The 23,455-nt window shown below is 36.7% G+C and overlaps 3 protein-coding genes across 4 annotated transcripts in view; 2 read left to right on the forward strand and 1 right to left on the reverse strand.

Annotated features, from left to right (window-relative positions):
• Flo2 (flotillin-2) overlaps positions 1–23,455 on the reverse strand; it is a 320,392-nt gene that overhangs the window by 73,459 nt on the left and 223,478 nt on the right. The gene's annotated exons all lie outside the window — the stretch shown is intronic.
• LOC141430827 (glucose dehydrogenase [FAD, quinone]-like) lies at positions 1,841–6,821 on the forward strand. The gene is made up of 3 exons (XM_074091684.1): positions 1,841–3,434; positions 3,589–3,819; positions 5,359–6,821. The coding sequence occupies exons 1-3, from the start codon at positions 1,908–1,910 to the stop codon at positions 6,169–6,171; spliced, it is 2,571 nt and encodes an 856-aa protein (XP_073947785.1). The 5' UTR covers positions 1,841–1,907; the 3' UTR covers positions 6,172–6,821.
• LOC141431214 (glucose dehydrogenase [FAD, quinone]-like) lies at positions 7,167–14,595 on the forward strand. The gene is made up of 4 exons (XM_074092284.1): positions 7,167–7,262; positions 8,680–8,851; positions 9,897–10,027; positions 10,324–14,595. Exons 2-4 carry the CDS (start codon positions 8,692–8,694, stop codon positions 11,902–11,904), a joined length of 1,872 nt encoding a protein of 623 aa, XP_073948385.1. The 5' UTR covers positions 7,167–7,262; positions 8,680–8,691; the 3' UTR covers positions 11,905–14,595.

Here is a 23,455-nt window from a genome sequence, read left to right on the forward strand (position 1 = left end):
AAAACTAGGTTAGGTTTTTATAATATGTTTATTTAGTATGTACTTTTCTGTGTTTTACATAATGATAAATAAAGAACATAATAATAATAAATTTATTTTTAAACATATGGCTTATCTATTTGCACTGGAATGTCCGTCTGACCCCGAACTAGGCTGAGTCTGTATCTCGGGGCCTAGCAGTGCGTTGTATGTTGTATACATTGATTTTACAATGGAGACACGTCACAGATTAACAAACAGATAGACTAAAAAACGAAGCTAACTACACAATTTCGCTTAATTTTACTAAATATTAAATTAATATCCAATATGCAAATGCAAGTTTTAAAGAAAAAGATTTGTATGTATGACTGTGAGTGCGCGCGTGCGTACATGTTTGTGTGTGTGTGTTTAAGCACTACATGCAGGGATGGAGGAGAGCTTCTGTGTCATTATATGTCAGAGACACTAACCGCTTTTTAGGATAGCCTTTACCATTCCTATGGGGTGCTGTTTGATGTCACACACTTTGCAAACATTATTATAGACACGAAGATGCATAGGTATATGGAGTTTCCTACCACCTTTGATTACAGATTTCCTTCATGTTTTCACTTCTTTTTTTTCACAATAACATTTCTCTCCTCTCTCTCTATCCGTTCCTGACAAAATAGTGGTGCGGATAGACAGACAACAAGTAATCCTGTAAAGATTTCTCTTTTACAACATCAACCATTTAGCAAACCAAGTGTCATGTTGATCATTTACCTACGACGTAGTTTCTCAATATTCAGTGATATGTATGTAGGTATGTATACAATTAGCAAGTGATACAATTGACAAAGTAATAATCTGATAATCTGGTATTTAAATAAATCATCTACATAGCAGCCTACTATTTATCTAAATTACGCAGACTAGGTTGCGATAAATGATACACGAGATAAATGTACACGGTCGGTTCTAAACAAAATAGAAAACTAGATATGATTAAGTTATTTATAAGTACTCGTATCTATTAACCTTCTTTCTTGTGCGCAAGTTTATGTGGGGGAGGCCTATGTCCAACAGTGGACATCCTACAGCCAATATGATGATGATTATGAAGTTCATACAATATTTGGGTCAAGTGGGAACAATTAAATGCATTGTCAACGGAGAAGTAGCGATGCGCTAACACAAGCATGCCACGATATACACAGAGTAGAGTTACAACCAACAACAACCAAAACATATTTGCAGTAAACCATTTCGCTAGATTTAATTTTATAGAAAAGTTGGTTATGAGTTTTCGTATTTGGAGTTTTTATTGAAAAAACAAACATTAAAAAAATACAACCGAATTGATAACCTCCTCCTTTTTTTTTGAAGTCGGTCAATAAAGGAGCTAAACTAGTGCTCTCATGGTGAGTAAGTAATACTTATTGAAAGTAAAACTATTTAATAATTAGATAGGTAATTAAGAATACAAAAAAAGATGGATTGATCTGGATGGATGAATCTGGATTTGAGTCAGCCAGCTATCCTAACTAGCAGCTAATTAACTAGTTTAACTTCACTAAACTTTCAACATCCCACTCCTATTTGATTATTCATTTTCATTCAACAATCTTGCAAACATGCAGGTTCCTGTTCCGTTCAAATACATACTCGTAGTTAGTATATCGGGCACCACAGCTGTCTCGTTTCAACGTCAAAGTTAGAAGGAGACGGTTATATTTTTATGGCGACCGCGACTGGTCATACCTATCTACCAATTATTCGTGCGGATGATCTGTAATTAATACTCTGTACAACTCATGTTACAAATAAAAAAAATGCATAACTGCAAGTTCGATTGAATCGGCAGTCATTCAAATTGTATTACAATGAACATTTTTTTTTATCAGTTGTGAATTATCGGTGAGCGGTCAACGTACTCTAACATCATGGCGAGCCACGGGGCACCGTCCCTGAAACCTATCTATTCTAACACGAGGATCATGTTCAGTCTCCTGCCAGGGATGGGGGCGTTGATCATTTTCCGGCTGGCCATCCATCTGTACAGACCAGATATAGAAGACGCAGAACACCGCGTAAGAGATTACCCTTTTGAACATCTCTACGACTGCTATGACTTCATTATAGTCGGTGCCGGTTCAGCAGGAGCTGTCTTAGCCGATCGACTTACAGAAAATCCAGAATGGAATGTACTACTACTAGAAGCCGGTCAAGACGAGAATGTCCTATCTGATATTCCAGTTATGTTCCCCGTACTCCAAACTTCATCTATCGATTGGCAATTTGTTACGGAACCCAGTGATAAGTATTGTTTGGGTATGATTGATAATCGGTGTAAGTGGCCGCGCGGTAAGGTGCTCGGCGGATCGAGTGCGTTGAACGCGATGCTTTATATCAGAGGAAATAAACGCGATTACGATAACTGGGCCGCAATGGGAAATCCTGGCTGGTCATACAAAGACGTTTTACCGTATTTTTTAAAATCCGAAGACATGAAGATCCCTGAATATCAGTCAGATCCGTATCATTCTACTGGTGGTCGGCTTACAATTGAAAATTTTAAATATGAACAACCAATCACAACCAATATTCTGGAAGCTGGTCAAGAATTAGGTTATAATATATTGGACGTTAATGGTGAATATCAGACTGGCTTCACGCGTTCTCATGCGACTGTGCGTGACGGACTGCGGTGCAGTACGGCAAAAGCATTTCTCAGACCGGCTGCAAAAAGGCCTAATTTACACGTAAGTGTTCATTCCCTGGTGGAAAAAATACTAATAGATGAACATAAGAGGGCGTACGGGGTTAAGTTTGTAAAACATGGAATTCAAAAGATTGTTAAAGCCAAAAGAGAAGTCATTCTGTCAAGTGGAGCTCTTCAATCCCCTCAACTGCTGATGCTTTCAGGAATCGGTGACGCCGAACACTTAAAAGAACTAGGCATTTTCCCAATATCAAATCTGCCCGGTGTAGGGCAAAATCTTCAAGACCACGTCGCGATGGGCGGGAACTCTTTTCTCTTCGACAATCCTTTTACTAATGGATCGGACTACTGCTTCAATTTGATGTCCGTATTCACCATAACTAGTTTGATTGACTTTTCCATTCACAAAAAAGGTCCGTTATACAGCATGATGGAAGCTGAAGCGATGGCGTTTGTGAATACAAAGTACCAGGACCCGAGGGAAGACTATCCAGACATTCAGTTGCACATCGCTTCAACCGCTGATAATATGGATGGAGGAATTTTCGGTAAGCGAGCTAACGGTTTGACGGACGAAATTTACGCTGAGCTCTATGAAGATGTCCTGTTCCAGTCAGCATTTTCCATCGTACCGTTGCTTTTGCAACCGAAAAGTAGAGGATATTTGAAGTTAAGAGATTCAAATCCTTATTCACCGCCGCGTATTTATGCAAATTATTACAGCCATCCGGACGATATTAAAATTATGGTAAGTTATACAATTCATATATTAATTAGTTTTTTAAATATCATAATAGTACTAGTAAAGTTAACAAGGAATACTTAACTGAAATAAATTAAACGCGAAAATAAATCAGCAAAACACAGCTCAAACGTTAACAAAGTTTTAATCACATTTCTAGATTGAAGGAGCCCGTATCGTCGCCGCCCTGGCGGAACAGCCGGCACTGCGTAAGCTGAACACTCGCCCAAACCCAAATAGGATTACGGGGTGCGCGAAGCATCGTCTCATGTCTGATGAACACCTGGAGTGCCTGGCAAGACATCACACGTTGACCATCTACCACCCTGTGGGAACCTGTGCCATGGGGCCACCAGACGATCCTGCAGCCGTCGTCGACAGTAGATTGAGGGTTAGTTAGTATGAAATAAAGTACCTACCTATCAGTCGCATGGCGCTGTATGAACTCAATTTCCACAGGATTAAATGTTTTATGTGACGTCACCAATAACAAGTATGGCAAAGGTTGTGCACTACACTAACAGTGTAGTGTTGCATCCGAAGAATACCTAATTAAACCTTCTCTCACTGACTTTTCACTTGCCTAACGAAAATGTTCACTGAACGCCAATTTCTGACTGTATGATCGAGTGTAGGTTTGTTAATTTTTCAGTCTAAAATGGCTGAATGAACTTGCATTAAATTTGGTATACAGATAACTAGATCTTGGAAATAGTCACATAGGGTACTTTTTATTCAGTAATTCCTATGGAGTCAGTGTTAAATCTTGAAATTTCAATTAGACAACACTATAACGTAAATGAATACCACGATGTATTTTTTTTTAATTCTCATAGTAATTAATTAACATCCCGATATTTCAATTTAATTGCGAGCGAAGCTGTGGGTAAAAGCTAGGTATTATCGACTGAATAATGTCTTGTTTTACCGCGTTGATGTTGTTAGCGTTATTTTAAACGTTAGAAGACAATTTGTAGCAGGGAGTCAACATTTTCGTCAGGCAATCCGGACAGGAGAGAAGCCTGATACAAAACATCGCGGTTTATAAACAAGCTTTGCCACACTTGTCATCACTGACGTCGCATGAAAAAAATAGGAATAGAGATGATATTACGCCACGGCACTGGTAGATGAATAATTACATGACGCAAAAAGCGACTCATTATTTTTTAGTTTCAGTTTATTTATTCAAAAACAATTTACATTGTGTTGTGTATGAACAGAACATTTAAAGTCCATCATTAAATGAAAACATTACAATTAAATAATTATGTCATGTATCCTCCTGCGTCCCACCATACAACAAAATATGACATCGAAATTTAAAACCTAATGTCTTATAAAGGTCTTTAAGAGGAAATGAGCAAAGTTATATCTTTAGTACATAATAATGAGATAACAATGGTCTTGTGACAGCAATATTTAGTTCTCCACCATCCAGCCTATATACGTCCCACTGCTGGGCTCAGGCCTCCTCTCAAAACAAGAGGGCTTGGGCCATAGTTCCCACGCGGGCCCAGTGCGGATTAGGAACTTCACACGCACCATTGAATTGCTTTGCAGGTTTGTGCAGGTTTCCTCACGATGTTTTCCTTCACCGCAAAGCTCGTGGTAAATATCAAATGTAATTCCGCACATGAATTTCGAAAAACTCAGAGGTGCGAGCCGGGGTTTGAACCCACGACCCTCTGCTTGAGAGGCGATAGGTCAAACCACTAGGCCACCACGGCTTATTTTTAGTTCTATTATAAGTAATTATAATGTCATAAATAAATTGAAGATAAAGCAGCCTTTGGTATAATCACAGTGATAAAATAAAAATAGTACATACTTATGTATTCTAAGGAAGCGTAGTAAAATACACTATAAAGCTACTTTTACGATTATAAACAATGATGAAACAAGTATAATCTGTATTACGTTTTTACAGGTGTACGGAGTAAAAAACTTGAGAGTGGTAGATGGAAGCATAATGCCTAAAATAACCAATGGTAACACTAACGCACCTATCATAATGATAGCGGAGAAGGCCTCCGACATGATAAAAGAGGACTGGTATGACACAAAAGATGAACTAACTGGCTGCATCTCCGGCCCATATAGCAGGCAACACGAATCCAAACCAGACGACGAGCCGAGCAAAGTAAATCTCGATAACCACCGTCCAGATTTGTTTAACGAGACAAGCAGCCTGTTCCCTAACCTGCCTGTAGACACACCGTTGCATCACACTAAAGACTCAAAAACCACAATCACAACATCAAGACCTCCTATGATATCTCGAGAGTATGAAGCTAGGTACAAGGAATATGTCCCAATGCCCGACGTGCCAGAAAAACGCCAAAATGATTTAAGCGATATATTACGTAATGATTTGACGCCGTTATATCAAATAGTTTATCCGGCTAAATATTTTATGGACCGTAACACCCCTACTCTTCAGTCTTATCCATATTGGTCTGCAGATTCACAAAGTCATAGAAGGCCAAATCAGCGATTTCTATCGAATACTAATCCATTTAAGAAGTATAAACCTACGGACTATCCAACGAGGCCTTCTCTCTCAAGACAATTTAAGAACGCGTTGCCTTTTAAAAATCCGTTTGCTTTTAAATATCCACCAAAAAGACCGAAAGAAGAGCCAGTGGTCTATGAAATGAATGAAGTGGATTCACCTGGAGGGCAGAAAAATTGTAAAATATGGCTTTATTACGACGGAGTTAAATATGAAGTTACTTTGTAGGTTTATGTAGCTTTTATCGTACAAGTTTCAGTGAATAAATAGTAAACTAGTATTAAACGATCCCAGTTTTATTAATGCTGAGTCAGAGTTAAGTGGCTCTTGTTGATTTATGTTAAACTAGTTTATCCCCGAGGCTTTGCACCCGTGGAATATTAATAATAGCTAGGATTTGTAGCTCATGAGAATTTCAGAAAATTCTTACTGCACCTCTACTCGTATGATCCTCGGTTTGATAATTTGAAGTCATTAGCTCCTGTGGTTTCGACTGTGTGTTGTCTATCAGTCAGCCAATCAGTCACTTTATTATTGTATAGGTATCGATGGATTTCACTTTTTATTTTGTATCGTTTTCTTAATTTATACTGCACCAGTTAGATGAAGTATCTAAGACCAAAGGCTTTCATATGATGTTTTGTGTATTCTTAATTTTTTTTTCAACCATGTCATACATATTATCAAATTGACCAAAAAAATATTTCAGTCACGAAAAATTCAAGTTTAGGCTCAGTAATAAAGTTTCAATTAAGATATAAGATAATGGAGAAGAGCGTAAACTAGCTTATAAGTCATGTCATTGCATGAGCGCTTGTAACTGTTACGTCTATTAATATTATTAAATAAAAACATAATAACTTGTTTATGTAAATAAATCATTGTGTTTGATTTCGTTTCGCTTTTAACTTGAACCATATAGTAAAAAGGTTCTGATGTACCATTAGCCAAATATGTGGTCTACCACCCTGAAATTGATAATCGTTTGCATGTCATAAAAAATAATAACAATAGACGTGTCTGGCAACTTGAAAATTCGACTTTAGCGACATATTCATTTGATAGGAGCTTGTTTAAATTGATAGACCACTTATTTGGCTGACGGTACCTCAACAAATATCGAACCATAATAATTATTTTAATTATATCAGTCAGTAGTTACAGAAATAATTCAAAACGGGACATTAGATAAATACAGTTAGTCCGGAGCAGTTAAGCGCAGTCAGTGAACGCGTGCACCCCACTGCACGTCGAAGCAGTACTGTTATTTTAAGAAATATTATTGTACTCATGTTCGGTTAAACACTGAAGACAAAACGGTAAGTTTTAGAACTGGTTAAATTAACTGCAAGAAATTTAGTTACATAATTATTTTTTAATGTGAACTATTTGCCTCACGGTAGGCACTTAAATGCCTTGTTATTCATATAATGTATGTTATTATAAAAAGTGACATTTTGAACGTGATCTCGAAAAACGTGGTCTCTGGTCAAAAAAAGGTTGGGAATTACTGTAAGATATTTTGACTTTGACTTTGACTGTCTGAAAGGGATAAGTTCACCTATGAACATGTATTTCAGCTTTGTCATTTCAGTGTGTTTGTTTATTTTCGAAATAAAGGGTTTTAAGTACGTGCATATTTTTACAACGACTTAGTATATTGTTTTTGTTTTTATTTTTTGTCTTTTAAAATTATTGCGCGTGAAGTTTTATCCACTTACGTTTGTCGGATTCTTTGGAGAATCGGGTTCTCTGCCGTTCCACACATTTTTTTTTAAGTTGAATAACAGCTTGCGCAGAACTGGTCATCATGACAAGCCCATATCTGAACTTGTTTTGTTTTAATTGCAACTAATGATAATGATATCTAAGTTCAAGTTCAGAAATTCTACAATCTATTTCACACGGATTTACGACAATAATAAATATAATTAAATATTGATTTACACATATTTAAAATGAATAATATAGATAATAGCTGTAGAAAAATCGCCTTACTTGAGTGTGATTGCTTGAAGTGGTCTAATACGTTTTTTTTATATTTTTATTGTTATCAGATGCCCCGACTCGAGCAAATAAATTTAAATATTGTATAGCGAAATTCGAACGAAAACTCTAGGTAATTTCAAAAAATACTAAAAGTAATTAAACAGTGAAAAATTACTTCAAAACAAAATAAAAGGCACCCCCAGTGTAATACATCCGAATAGGTAGATCCTACCATAATTATAATAAACGCCAAAGTTACTGAGGATAGATGTATGTTTGTTATTCCTTCACGTCACGCTAAAACGACTCGACACATTTTAACTAAATTTGTCACACAGATAGTTCATAACCCAGATTAACACATAGGGTACTTGTCATCCCGAAATATTACATAGCTCCTGCGGGATAAGCGAATATTTCGCACTTTACGCAGCAACCTGGGTTGACAGAATTTATTCGCAAGTCATGAAAAAACCGCATCGACCTTCTCGCAGACTTATTTATCAACGAAGTTTTTTTTCCAACAATGTCTTACGATACGACACTATGTCGATTCTGTGGTTAGGCCTTCTTGCCCTTCTCTATGCACCTGGCACCTGACCGAACGTGGTACACTTTTTTAATGTGAACTTATATTTAATTGAAAAACCAACAAGTCTAAACGAGCATCCTACAAAAAATACAGTGTCTGCTCAACATGCTCTGACATTGATTTTGCCCCACCTAGTAAATAAATCCTTATTTTAGTAAGAGCACAAGATGTGGGCCTGCGACCCGGCCTTTACTTCTACCATCATCAGCAGCTACCAGGCCGCTGGGCCGATGTTCGTGCAAGCGTTGGAGACAATCTTCGCTGCACAGTGCGCTTTGGTCGGCGACCACGTCTGGCCTGCAGACGCTACTGAAGCTGCTCTCAAAGGTGCCGCAAGTTTAAACTTCTCTTACTAGAAGTAAATTCATACAATAACAATAAAATACAATGACTCTTTATTGTACACCACAAATCATCTTATATTACCAGAGCTTTGTGAGAGGTATATCATAATTAGAACTTACATCCGGCTGGATGGAAAATTGCGTTTTCATCTCTAGGGTGGAAAGTATTTTATTTTTATTTTTCGATTAGCCACGGAATCGAAGATAATTGAGTTACGTCAATGACACTTTTTTTCACGTTTCGGCATGGCCATCTAGACGCACGTCGTGACCAAGGAGCTTATATACAACACTGGAGGTTGAACGCCGAACATCCGTTTAAAAAACCCGTTAAAAAATCCGTTTAAGAAATTTGATCTTTATTACGTCACGAACATATTCCATCTCTTTCTTTAGTTAGATTAAGAAAGAGATGGAATATATAAATAAGTAATAAAGGTCAAACTTCAACGCGGTCAACCTCCAGTTTTGTAGGTATATAAACTCCTTGGTCGTGACCAACTCGATTTTTTTTACACTCGGCCGAGGTAAGTGACCAGGTCGAAAAGGTACCGTTGGAGGTTGGATATAAGTAAATTCAATTTACTGAATACTGAAATTCAATTTAATGATATTCTCAATTTTTTTTTGTAGTATTTTACTTTCCTCACAGTCGAAATGAAAAGTAGAATGTCTAACTCGAGTGAAATTACCCATTTTCCCTCAAACTATTGGCCAGATATATCTCGGGTGAAATGGGTCACTTTCCACCCTTGGTTAGCAATCTACTATTTCATCCGCTTCCTAATCTTTTATGTGGAGTGTTTGGTCTATCTTGCATGCACTGCTAATGATGACGCTAATGAGAGAAGTTGATACAAATAACTTAAACAGAGCTAAGTTAAAATCTTAAAACGTGGAAGAAATGTTAGTAAAATAGCAGGACAGTGCTATTTTAATGCCGTTGTAGACGATGTTTGGTCACATGAAAATCGTTTCTACTTTACTAGGTACTGTTTTCCATCAGTCATTTTATATTTGTGTTTCAGATCCAAACTACGATTTTATAATAGTAGGAGCGGGATCCGCAGGATCAGTGTTGGCAAACCGCTTGAGTGAAGTCCCAGAATGGAAGGTGCTGCTTGTGGAGGCTGGTGGAAACCCAACATTAGCTACTGAGGTATACCAGTCGTATTTAGAGAAATATTTGCCTACCCACAAACACAAACCTATTTTTGATAGTCTCATAGCCAAAATAGCAATACGGACTACAAAATTCCTTCTTGTGACTGATCTGACACACACTTGACTGTTTTTACTATTCATTTTACTGCGATCATTTTTATTATACTTATACCCTTTTAGTGGAAGTATTGGGGGGAGGCCTTTGCTCAGCAGTGGGACAGAATAGGCTAACAAGAGAAGACATTATGTAGAGATGGTGTAAAAATATATTAAACCACCAAATTTTTACAGGCGCCTCATCTATTCTACAATAACATGGGTACAACCGAAGACTGGGGCTACAAAACGGAACCTCAAACAGGAGCTTGCCGAGCCTATAAAGGAAATCAGTGTGCATGGCCTAGAGGCAAAACTCTAGGAGGATGTAGCAGTATCAATGCTATGTTTTACGTAAGAGGAAACAAAATAGACTATGACGACTGGGCTGCTAATGGTAACGAAGGTTGGAGTTACGATGACGTATTACCATATTTCAAAAAGAGTGAAAATTTCAACAGATTCGAAGATAAGAATAGGAAATATCACGGCACTGGAGGATACTTAAACGTAGAAAAAACACCAATTGACTCTTTAGAAAGCATAATTTTAACAGCCGCCTCAGAATTGGGCATGAAAGTGAATGATGATATAAATGCTGAAAGCGAAATGGGAATAACTAAGTCATTTACTACAACTAAAAATGGCGTCAGACAAAGTACAGCAAGAGCTTTTTTAAATCCAGTAAAAGAGCGACCAAATTTACACGTAATCAAAAATACATTGGTGGCAAAAATATTATTCAAACCGTCTTCTAAAATAGTTGATGGAATATTAATAACGCAAAATAATAGTAATTTTATTATTAAAGCTAAAAAAGAAGTTATTTTATCTGCAGGGACTGTTAATTCTCCACAGTTGCTTCTTTTGTCAGGAATAGGGCCGAAGAAACAATTAGAAGAATTGAAAATTGATGTCATGGCTGATTTATCTGTTGGTGAAAATTTACAAGATCACGTTCTTGTTCCTATGTTTTATAAAAAACCAATGAACAAAAATCAATCGCCAGTAGGAACGCTAAATCAAATCATTGAACATTTGGCGGACTTCATAATTAAGCGGACTGGCCCTTTTGCCGGTGTAACTCCGCATGTGGTCACAGCATTTGTAAACACTTCTGATTCTGCTGCTACCAGCCCAGATATGCAATATCATTATTTGTTCTTCCCACCTAGTTTAAATAATTTACTAGATGTGTTCTGGAAACATGGTTTGGATGATGAATACAATTCTTTTTACAATGACTTAAACGAGAATAACCTTGTGTTAATAATATATAACGTCGTTCTGTTTCCAAAGTCTAAAGGTCGTATTGTTCTCAGAAGTAAGGATCCCAAGGATCACCCGCTTATTTATCCTAATTATTTTGATAACCCTGAGGACATGCTCACAATAATTAAAGGCATGCAGCAAACTATGAAGTTGGCAAAAACTAAAACATTTGAAGAATTTGGTTTGGAACTTATTTGGCCACGTTTCAAAAGCTGTACTGTATTCACGGAGGGTAGCGATCAGTTTTTGGATTGTTATGCCAGGGAGCTCACTTTTTCTCTATACCATCCAACAGGCACTGTTAAAATGGGTCCAGACGATGACGAAACAGCAATTGTAAACCCAGAATTGAAAGTGCGTAAGGTCAAAGGTTTAAGAGTCGTGGACGCTAGTATAATGCCTAAAATCACCAGGGGCAATACAAATGCACCAACTATAATGATAGCTGAGAAGGGAGCAGATTTAATTAAAAAAGACTGGTTCAACGTTCACACTGAACTTTAAAATCTGTGCTATTTTAACTATATACAACAATATTAAATATAATGACCCGGATAACTCACGTCTTAAATCGAGTTTAGCTCGACATGTTTCGGGCTAATCCGTAGCCCTTCGTCTTCGGAGCAACGCGACTCAGCGGCTGCTGCAACACGCGCACTGCGCGCCGCCGCTCTGCTCGCGCGACTACCCGACGAAACTGACACCGGCACACAACTACCCGCGTTTTCATCATCATTACAACTGTCAAATGTAGGGTAGCACACAACACTAACAACATCGCTCTGTAAAGGTACGTTCACACACACCGATGACGCAGCACGAGTATTTAACACCGTTTTCCAACTCGGAGGTACCGTCCAACCACTATCCCGGTTGAAATTCGGTCGACGACTAATCTCGATGGCTTCACGCACTTTCCGCGGAATGAAAAATTTCTCTCTCGCAAGTACAGATACCTTATCAAATCTGATATAGTGCGTCGAATCCGAGTTCATTGATAAACTCGATTTAAGACGTGAGTTATCCGGGTCATTATATTTAATATGAGTGAGTCTCACGGTAGTTTCATATACAACAATATGAAAAAATAAACGTGATATGACCTAATTCGTCGGGACCTAAGCGTTGCATCCGTCCCAACAACATTAAAACCAGTAGGGCTGTCTACTACGGACGGACAACGGGCCCGACGGCTGCACAGTGCACACTGGTGTTTTGGTTGGCCCTAGGCATGGGAAGTTACTTGTATATATACCCTGATCCAGCCCCATATCATTCGCTCTGCTCGGACACCTGGAATAGCCGTAGACGACGCCCAAACCATCAAGTGTCGCAAATATGCTTTGCTTTATTGAAAAACAATTACGCATTTCCACACTTCCGGTTGAACCGTTCTACACTAAAAAATAATTAAAGAAATTTCCAGAAAGCTCGTTGGTGTCTATGGCGGTCCCAAAGCAGGGTCTTACTAAACTTCGCCCAAAGGTCGAGCCTCGACGTGCAAAGATACGTTGAGCATCCTGGGAACTATGCCCCAAGCTGCTCCTCTTTTTTTCATCTAAATAGTTTAGTCCTCCCTCTTTGTTAAAAAATAGACCATTATGTAAGTGGATTTTATAGAATTTACAAGAAAATAAAGTACCAATATCAATTAATGAGCATTGGAATAAAATATCTTGATACCATGTATTTTATGTTGTTTGTTTCCATGAAATAGTATAAATACTTGCGGAAATGCAATAATTACATTGAAATGCAAAAACATCACATGACAATAATCATTGTTGCTCAAAACTATCGCCATACCTGTTTTTTAGGCATTTTAGTGATGTTTACATTTCTCTACAACACAGTCGTTCTAAATGTCGCATCATTCAGAAATTCCTTGATAACCATCTTAAGTTACAGCAAAGCAAATAAAATAAAATAATAAATTCATTTATTTCGGGCAACTTGGCCCATACAATAAATACCTTACAGACTAACATACATATTTACAATCAATATTATTTACAACTAATAAGCAAAGTAACGATGGGTCAAAACCGGTGCGAGGCACGCTAGTTTTATTTGTAATAGAACTTGTCGACATTATCCTGCATGCGTTGAAGACTAAACGTCGTCGGAGACCTGAATTTCAACACCAATTTTATTCTTCATGTGCCATTTCAAAATTTTATTTGAAGTATTGTTTATTGAAGCTGTTAATGGTTTATTTTCATACAAAAATTATAGGAATTAAACCAATACTTAGTATAAAATTGTGAAATTTGGTAAAAAGTAAGGCCTCACAGCATAGCTAAAGGAAAAAGTGATTATGCGCAAAAGCAACCTTGTTTTCTTACAAATACAACGAATTTATTGCTGTTTTTTTTTTTTTACGGAATATTCCACCCAGAATGGCAGTTAGTATAGGGTATTCATTCCTAGAAATAAACTGTCATTAAGTAAGTAGTATTATTTTATTATATTCTATTGAGAATTGTTATTTATTCATTACATATTTTTTTCAACAACGTACAGTCTGTTCAATAAAGGAATGGACAGAAGGAAAATAGGCTCTTTATAGTGCACGCTTTAGGAAGTCATTTAATAAATTGCATTTTATTAGTGTACCTACAGTCCAAACTTAATTCTAATGCCCGCGACTCCGTTCACGTAGAATTTGTTTATTGCTATCCCGCGGGAACTATGCAATTTTCCGGGATAAAAACAATTCTATGTCCTTCCCCGTGACTTGTATTATCTGTATACCGAATTTCATCTAAATCGGTTCAGTGATTAAGACGTGAAGAATTAGGTAACAAACAAACATACAGACTTACAAACTTTCGCATTTATAATAAATATTAGTGAGATATTTTTTGCTGTTTTTTATACCATAATTTAAAAACAATAAAACAACTTATCCTATTTTGTTAAAAACAGAAACGTCTTCCTATAAAATAAAAGAGGCAAAGCAACATTCTGCAAGCAACGGAACGTTTATAATATTGTTAACTAAAGAAACATTCTGTACATTATTTATAGTTTTTAATCGCCAGTTTGGACCTAATGAATGACCTTTGATGAATATTTTTAAGCAGGGAATGAGAGCGGATAAGTCCACGAAACACAGTTATTAAATGTATAAATATAAATCGAATTAATATTATGTAGCAAATTACGTATCAATATTGTGTTATTTTGTAAGTACATTACGTAAAAATAAACAGTAGCAGGTGGTAGGACCTTGTGCAAAGTCCGCCCGGATTGTTACCACCATCTTGCTCGCGAATCCTGCCGTGAAGCACAAGTGCTTGCACTGTTGTGTTTTGGCGTGGAGAGTAAGACAGCCGGTGAAATTACTGGCACTTGAGGTATCCCATCTTAGGCCTCTAGGTTAACAACGCATCTGCAATACCCCTGGTGTTGCAGATGTTTATGGGCGGTGGTGATCTCTTACCATCAGGAGACCCTCTTGTTCGTTTGCCATCCAGTCGAATAAAAAAAAATATGACTTCATATTATTATTATTAATCATTATCATTATACGACTTCGCAAAAAATTTTTAGAACCACTTCTGCTGTGACCCTCTAGAGTCCAATATTGTCATGAAAGGACTATAGCAAACTAAAGAAAGAAAGAACTTCGTCATAAAACAGATAATAAAAATAAAATTTTCTGGCATAAAATATAGCAATTATGCAACATTATTTGGAATGTCATATTTGTCACTCATCTTGACGCTGAAGAAGTGTTCAATTAATATTATTAAAATTCATTACCTTATTGCTAGTACCAATTTATATTTTCTACACTTCTGCATACCTGCCAATACATGGTGCCCAAATATTTTGATGGACTTTTGATTCAATAACAATATAAAAAAATTTAGGTAAAAGAAATTATCAACATTATATTGAATGTCATTTTGTCGCTCACTTTAGCTAAGAAGTCTAATTTCTTATTATTGCAATCAATAAAATTTAGTACCTATTGCTAGTACCAATTTATATTTTCTACAAATACCTAAATACATGGTGCCCAAATGGACATTTGCTAAAGGTTTGGCAATGGGTACCAGTCTCAGCTAATACCGAATCCGAGCATATATCGAAAATACAAACTGAAATATAGATGCACAGAAAAACCAGAAAAATAAGACCAGCGCTGGGAATCGAACCCAGGTCCTATACCATGTCATGCATGTGGGCATAGTCTTGTTGACAATGACGGTATTTTCGAAAGTTTTGGGAAACTAAAAAGACACGTAGAAGAACCCCCTCATATAATACCCATAACACAAGCTTTGCTAAGCTTACCTTGGGACTAGGTCAATTGGTGTGAATTGTCCCGTGATATTTATTTATTTATTTATATAATGGGGTTCTCAAAATTTACTTTTGACTTATTTTTTCCAAAAAGTTATTTCGTGGTCATTGTTACAGAGGTAACATCCAAGACTTCATAGAGGTGGGAGCTGGAACGGCTGGCTCGCTCTTGGTCAACCGTTTGAGTTCCTACGCTTGCATGGTCAGTCTTGTTGATCGAAGCAGGAGGTGACCCCAGCGTTTACAATGAGGTAATTACTTTATTAAAGGACTCACGTATCAAGTCATGTATGGTATATTTAGGTATCACAGAATGGATCCGAAGTATATCTGCAACTGAATATCTGCTATTGTAAATATTGTTCAAGAATATATTATAATCAAGGTTGACAATGGTACATATTATGGTACATATTATGACGATATCTTCAATTGTAACCCGGAAGCAATACAAGCAATGTCACCGTCATCTCTGCCTAAACGATGCGTTCCACAAGCCTATTATTTTTATGAAATGGCTTACTCAATGCGGATTGGGAAATTCACACACACCATTGAATTTCTTCGCACTGCTCAAGATTCGTCACGATGTTTTCTTTCATCGTAAACTTGAAATGTAAAGTCGCCGTAGTAGCGCCTTAATAAATATATCAGCAATAACTTGTACATTGACATCGACGCAGTTTAATAAGCAAGGAGTCTATTTATACGATCCTTAATATTTCCGCGTATACGTTAATAGGTAGTCTGTGGTAGGTAAAGTTTAATAATGACCACAAGAGACGTCCCATTACAGAAAGCCAGCCTTGCTTCAAGTAGTAATGAAAAGAGTCGAATGAATATGTATGCTTTACCTCATTTTCTTACTTATTTAGTTACGTTACGCACGTAGGTACGTAGTTATCAGTTATCATCTCTCCACTTAATCTCCACAATTCCCGGTAATGAGATGGAGAATTTAATCACTTTAATAAAAACATATTGTAAAACTACATTAATTAAATTGATTTTCGTTTCAGGTTCTGAGTTTTGTGTACAATATACTAAGAAACAGATGCCGACTGGAATTACACGCGTTCTCAGATGGAAAGAGCTGTTTAGGTCTAAGAAACAACCGCTGCTCTTGGAGTAAAGCAAAAGGTCTGGGCGGGTCAAGTTCAATTAACGCAATGTTTTACATAAAAGGGCACCCCGCAGATTATAACAGTTGGGAAGAGCATGGGAATATAGGCTGGGGATACGATGAACTTAAACCGTATTTTTATAAGATCGAAAAGAAATTCGATCAACATAATTACAAATTTTAAAATAATCTTCTTTATAATTTATATCATAATATTCAACAAGTTAAATGATGAGGTTTTTTCAGGAACATGATTAACGAAAATGTTGATACGTAAGGGGAGACGATTGAACACGGCGAAAATATACTTAAACGAAGCAGAACGATTGCATATCATAGACCCTGAGAGCAAAATTACCATTGGCTAACTAACACATCTCGAAGATAAAAACATAAAACCTATTCTAGATTTGCATGTCGGTAAAAATCATCACATTTTTATTCCGTTTTACTTTACACCAAAACGCAATTACACAATTACGCCTGAAGTATTTACTATGTTTATCATTGAATACATACTAATGAACACTGGTCCATTTTCAACACTAAGCATCGCCGATTTTATGGCTCAATACAGATAACCAAGATAATCCCAATATACAATTCCATCACTTTCATCTACCTATAAACAATCGTATTGTACCTGAGAACTACTTAAATAATACTTGATACATACCTGAAGTTGTCCAAGCCATTATAAAATGAAATGAAGAAAAAGAATTGATTGGCATTTATCCAACTTTATTACGCCCGAAGTCAAGAGGTGAAATATTACTAACGGACGATGCAGCAACATCAAAGCCTGTCGTAAATGCTAACTATTTCCAGAGTCCAGAAGACGTAAAACAACTTATAGAAGGACTAAAATATGTACTGAACTTAGAAACTATAAACGCATTTAAATCGATTGGTGCAAGGCATGTTCAAATTGACTTGCCATTTTGCTCAGAAATAGCATACAACTCTGATGCTTACTGGAATTGTTACATAAGACATATGGCGACAACAGTCTTCCATCCTGTTGGAACGGCAAAAATGTGTCCAAAAGAAAATGCATACTCCGTAGTAAATCATGAATTATTCGCACATGGGATAAAGAAGTTACGCGTAGTTGATGCAAGCGTCATGCCTCAAATAATAGGAGCCAATACAATGGCAACAACATTGGGTATTGCTGAAAAGGCTGCAGATATGATAATTAGTTATCACAGTATAAAAGATGAACTGTAGTTGTGGTTGCGGTTCAACTAAATAAAAAATTACGCAAGTTTATTTATGATACGATCTGCTAAAACAGTTCTATTCTCTGTCATATTGTTCGTCTGTTTGCTGCATTATGCTGTACCTGGTGACAGGAGTTTCTAAGAATATATAGGTGTTTCCCACAACTCTGTCTGCGTAAATTCGTTTATCGCTATCCCGCAGGAATTATGTAACTTTTAGAGAATAAATAACTATTTTATGTTCATACCAAACCCAAATCGGTTCAGTGATTTAAGCGTGAGGATATACAGAGTTACTTCCACATTTATAACATTAGTGAAAATAGTGAGTAAGATGTTTACATGATCGGTTGTATAAAAAGACGTAGAATTTAACTGTCAATATTAAATGTTACCAGAAAGGTATTACAAAACTTTAATTTTTTACATACATTACATGTAACATCCACCCATACCTAAAAGCGCTCGTAATTATTACTTAATCCATCGAATCCAATCAATTGCGCGTAACTTTTTAACACGCGAAAACAAACAAACACGTCGTTTATAATCAATTTACATTACAAATTTACACTTTCATAGAATCATTTTTTATATACATGTATGTGTTTGGGATTAACATTGTTAGAGAGTAAGTGTCGTCCGTTACATCACCAGACCTTGGAGACATTTAGTTTCGGCCGGCGATGCCGCAACTGTCGCTTGGAAAACCCGTTAATTGTTAAACAGTTGATTGTAATGTAGTTAATGTTATGTAGGTCTTATAGTTTTACTTGTTAGTGTATTTCCCCGAACATGATCAATGCTGTTGCATGCCTGTTATTGGTGCATGAGCGGGGGCTATAACTTATAATTTAGATTAATTTAAATGTCTTGTTCATGTACTGTTGGCATGTCTAATAAATAAATAAAATAAATAAATAAATAAAAAGGTAGTGCGGTGATGTAATATGTAATGCAGTATAGGCACACAGAAAGAGCGTAGTTCTCAAGATTGGCAATTTCCTGAATTAGGGCCATTTCGTTATATGGGCGAAGACCAAAAAGTTGCACACCTGTTAAAGCTGCGTTAGCAGGAAGTTAAAATTACCATTAACTTTTTCCATTGTGACACGAAAATTAATCATACATTTTTATGGATAATTTTCGTGTCACAATGGAAAATAATAATAGTAATTATAAATACCTGCTAATGCAGCTGTGTGCAACTTTTTGATCTTCTCCATATGCGCATTTTTATACCTACTTTAATCTTGTTTTGTTTTGTCACGAATAAATGTTTTCCTTCTTTCTTTAGTTGTCGGGCCCATCGAATAATTTACAAGAAGTATTCAGACTAAACCAAAAGCGTAAAGTAAAAAGTGCAAAAAGTATTGCAGTAGACAAAATGTTTCCATGCATTGATCTATATTCAAAGTGCACCGCGTGAAAGGTGTTACTAGATCTTGAATCAAAAAAATGCGATGAATCCAATTTCTTGTAAAAATGTGACTTAAAAAAAACCTCATTTTGTTATTTTCTGAAAAGATGTTGGATGATTACGAATTCATTTAAACATTTTATTGATGCCAGCCTCTTTTGCACCATGCCACGGGGGCCTTTTTTAGATTTAATTTAGTAGGTATTCAGTTTTTAAGTTAGGTAGTTAGTTTATAGTTAAGTTGTATATGGTTATTTTTACTTAAATAAATTCTTGTATTTATGTGAATAAAATCCCTTATATAAACATATAATATTTATTTAAAATATTTTTATTTTGGTTCGATTTAATGATTCAGATTGTGGGTATTAAAACTGCAATATTCAAACATATTTCGACAGTACATTTACTGATAGCATTTTTGGTGAAAAAACAACAATTTTCATTTTTTTATTATCTTCTCGGACCAAAATTTGGTGGATTCAATTTTTTTTATGAGCGTCTTGCCTTATACAAAAAAATGGCCTGATATCTAATTATTAAAAAAAAACGTAGTAAAGTTGAAGCTGCCTGGGATTCTTAGGATAGCAGTGCCATCATAATAGCGGCCGTACCTATAGGTAAATGACCTGATGTATATAGTAGTAACGTATAGACAAGACGACGTCCCATATTCGTAAAATGACTCAAGTCCTATACAACCTATAATACGGTGGTGATTGACGTCACTTGAACGTTGTTTAGGTAAACATTTTGGCGCAGATTCCTAGAGAGCGGAAAATGACAACATCGTCAACATAGACGCGAATTACGGTGGCTGTATCTGCCGCTATCCTAGGAAACTAGAGCTTTACCTTAACCAAAATCTGCCAGACGGATTGATACAATCAGTGTACAGAGTCTCCCACGATAACGAACAAAGCAGGCAGTCACAAAACACAGAAGGTATTGTCTGTGCACTCTAAAGTTCCTTTTCATAATAATTATGTCACAGATTAGCGTGCTTTAGTTTAACACAAGGCAATTAGCATACTTCCGGCGACAGGTGACTGAGGGTAGTCATTACTTTGCGCATCATTGGGGTTACGGTAATTACTTCACATGAATAGCTCACATTAAATAGTAATCAAATAATTGGTAGCCAATTGTTACGATAGGTAACGGCAACTTTGTAAATAGGTGCCTACAAAGAGGTGTTGGAGCTCAATGGCCTCACTCAATGGCAATGGTAAACTGAGATTGTTATTATAATTTAGACCATTTTTATTTATTACTGATTACCTACACAGGTTTGGTCCTGCTCACATCTCCCGAAACACCCTGTATACGAATTAGCAATGATTGCTTGTCTAATAATAACCGTGAATTACATACGCGATAGTAAATATTACTACCGGGCCACACAGCTACTACTACTAAATAAACCAACCAACTGTTAATTTGGTTGCATAATTTCGTATGGTATAAAGTTTGATTGATACCTTCTGAGAAAATTTGTTAATTGGCAGATTGACAAGATGACACAGGTCACATAGGTAAGTTAAAAAAACAACTTTTGAATTTATAATATAAATATAAATAAATAAGTATCACGGGACACTTGACATCAATTGACCTAGTCCCAAACTAAGCAAAACTTTGTACTATGGTTACTAGGAAACTGTATAATGGATACTAGGATAAATACCTACATATTCACCGTCCTAGACTCGAGAAAAAACATTTGTATTATACAAATATCTGCCCCGACCGGGTATCGAACTTGGGTCCTCAAGTTTCATGGTCAGGTACTCCCAGTCGTCACCCGAGCAAATATGTGTTGCAAAACAAAACGAATGTAGTACTAAAAAAAAATTGTGTATTCATTGACGTGGACCTCCGTAAAGTAACGCCTGAACCAATCAATTCCACCACCTCCATTGCATTGCAGTACTCATATTTCAAGTTCATTAAAATTTCGCAAACCCGTTTAATGGGTCAGAAGTATACGTACGTTGTCAGCGCGCTGCTCTTTAAGAATTCCTCGGAGTTCTTTCTTACCTGCAACAAAATAATGATATAATGTATTGAACACGACCCTTGCCCCTCTAATATGTTACGGTACTAGCTGGTAATGGAGTCGTATCAGATATTTATGCACAATTTGTTGTATCAGATATGGTGGTGGTGACTGCACCTACATAAAATTTGACGTTGATAAATGACAGTTAGTTATAAATACCATTAGGTTTGAAAAAGTCATGTAGCTCAGTGGTTTGACCCATGGCCTTTCAAGAGTCGTGAGTTCGGTCCCAAGCTTGCACCTCTTGAGTTGCGAAATTACAATTGAAATTTACCATGAGCTTTACGGTGAAAGAAAACATCTTGGGAAAACCTCTCTATCTGTGACATCGTAGCTCTGAAATGCATGGACCAATTGCGATGCGGTTTTTTTACATGAAAGCCAGCTAGATATAGATACATACTTTGAAATGACAGTGTAAGGATTTTTTCAACTTTTTCTCAGTGGTTGGGTTATTATAAGAAAAATTAAGAAAGCATTTGCCCCCGGAAAACGTTGTCACGTAGGTTATTTCGAAACTGACTTGGTCCTTCGCCCGCTAAAACCGGCGAGGCGCGGCGCATGCGCTCCGGCACGTAGGGCAATCGCGATCCAATGTTGAAACAGTTCAAATACGTAGGCATATCCAATCATCCTTGAAACTGGAACGCAGCCAGTGCCTAGTTCAGATGTGGCTAGTACAAAATTGCGACTTGAGTTCGCTCCAATGAAATCGTCAACGTACATCATCAGTTTACATTTCGTGGATGATTTTGTCGGAGGGAACTAAAGGTTAATGCTCATTTTCAAAACGCAATGTAAACGTTTCAGGACCTAGTGATCAGAAAAAAGTAGAGATTCCTATCCTAGCCGGTTTCAATTACAACAACTACACTGTCTTATTGAATTGCACAAAGATTATGGTTGTTCGCCCTTTGCCTCAAAAAATGGTTATATGTAATTGCGTATATTTACGTAGTCTTTTTGTATTTTTTATTTCAACTCCAAATTTGTTACTTCAAATTTGTTACTTTTACGGGTATCCCGTGAAACCATATCGAAAATACAAACTGAGACATGGATGCACAGAAAAAACCAGAAAAAGAGACCAGCGCTGGGAATCGAACCCAGGTCCTCAGCAATCCGTGCTGCGTGCTATAACCCCTACACCACCGCTGGACAGGAATCTAGACACGAATTTTTTCTATGCATACATATCTCAGGTTGCTTATTTCTACTACGCTACTTATGCAGCAGCACTAGCGACATCTATGTTCCGCTCTCATCGAGAGACGTCACACTCTTTCGGAACCAACCCCTCACCCAGACAAGAGATGTCGCTACTAAGCAATCAAATTACTTAATTAATTATTAATTATTATTTTCATATTTACGTATACAAAATGTAGGTCAAATTAAGTCATATTTAGTTTTATGATGGTACCACCTACCCGAATTTATTCACACTGAAGAGATTTACGAGTACATAGGATGTATGCGGCTTTAACCTCTGTTTACCTAGTTTTATATCGTTTTTAACTATTAATTGAGGTTTGTGAAGTAGAGCGCGAACGTACCTAATGTTCAGGTTTTCCTGCCAACGCTAAGGTCTGTCGCTTCCTTCTGATCCAAGGTGCGAAGTGCGTGCGTAGGTAACGAATATTATGACCGAACAAATACAGATTTAGCATCTCAATCCACCAGATTTTTCATTCACAAGCAGGGTTGCCAGGTCTCTTTCGAATAAATACCGAACAGTGAGTAAAAAAAAACGCTTCAAACGCATTGTCTTTTTTTAATAATACCAACGCGCACGAAGCGGCAACATCTATTGCCGATTGCGTAAAATCTAACAGTTGAGTCGTTTATAAGGAAGAAAAATTTATCAGAAAAAAAATACCCAACCGCCCATATTTCGGTATTTTTGTTATACC

Source organism: Choristoneura fumiferana, chromosome 9 (assembly GCF_025370935.1).
Source record: "Choristoneura fumiferana chromosome 9, NRCan_CFum_1, whole genome shotgun sequence".
NCBI classification, from domain to species: Eukaryota; Metazoa; Arthropoda; class Insecta; order Lepidoptera; family Tortricidae; genus Choristoneura; species Choristoneura fumiferana.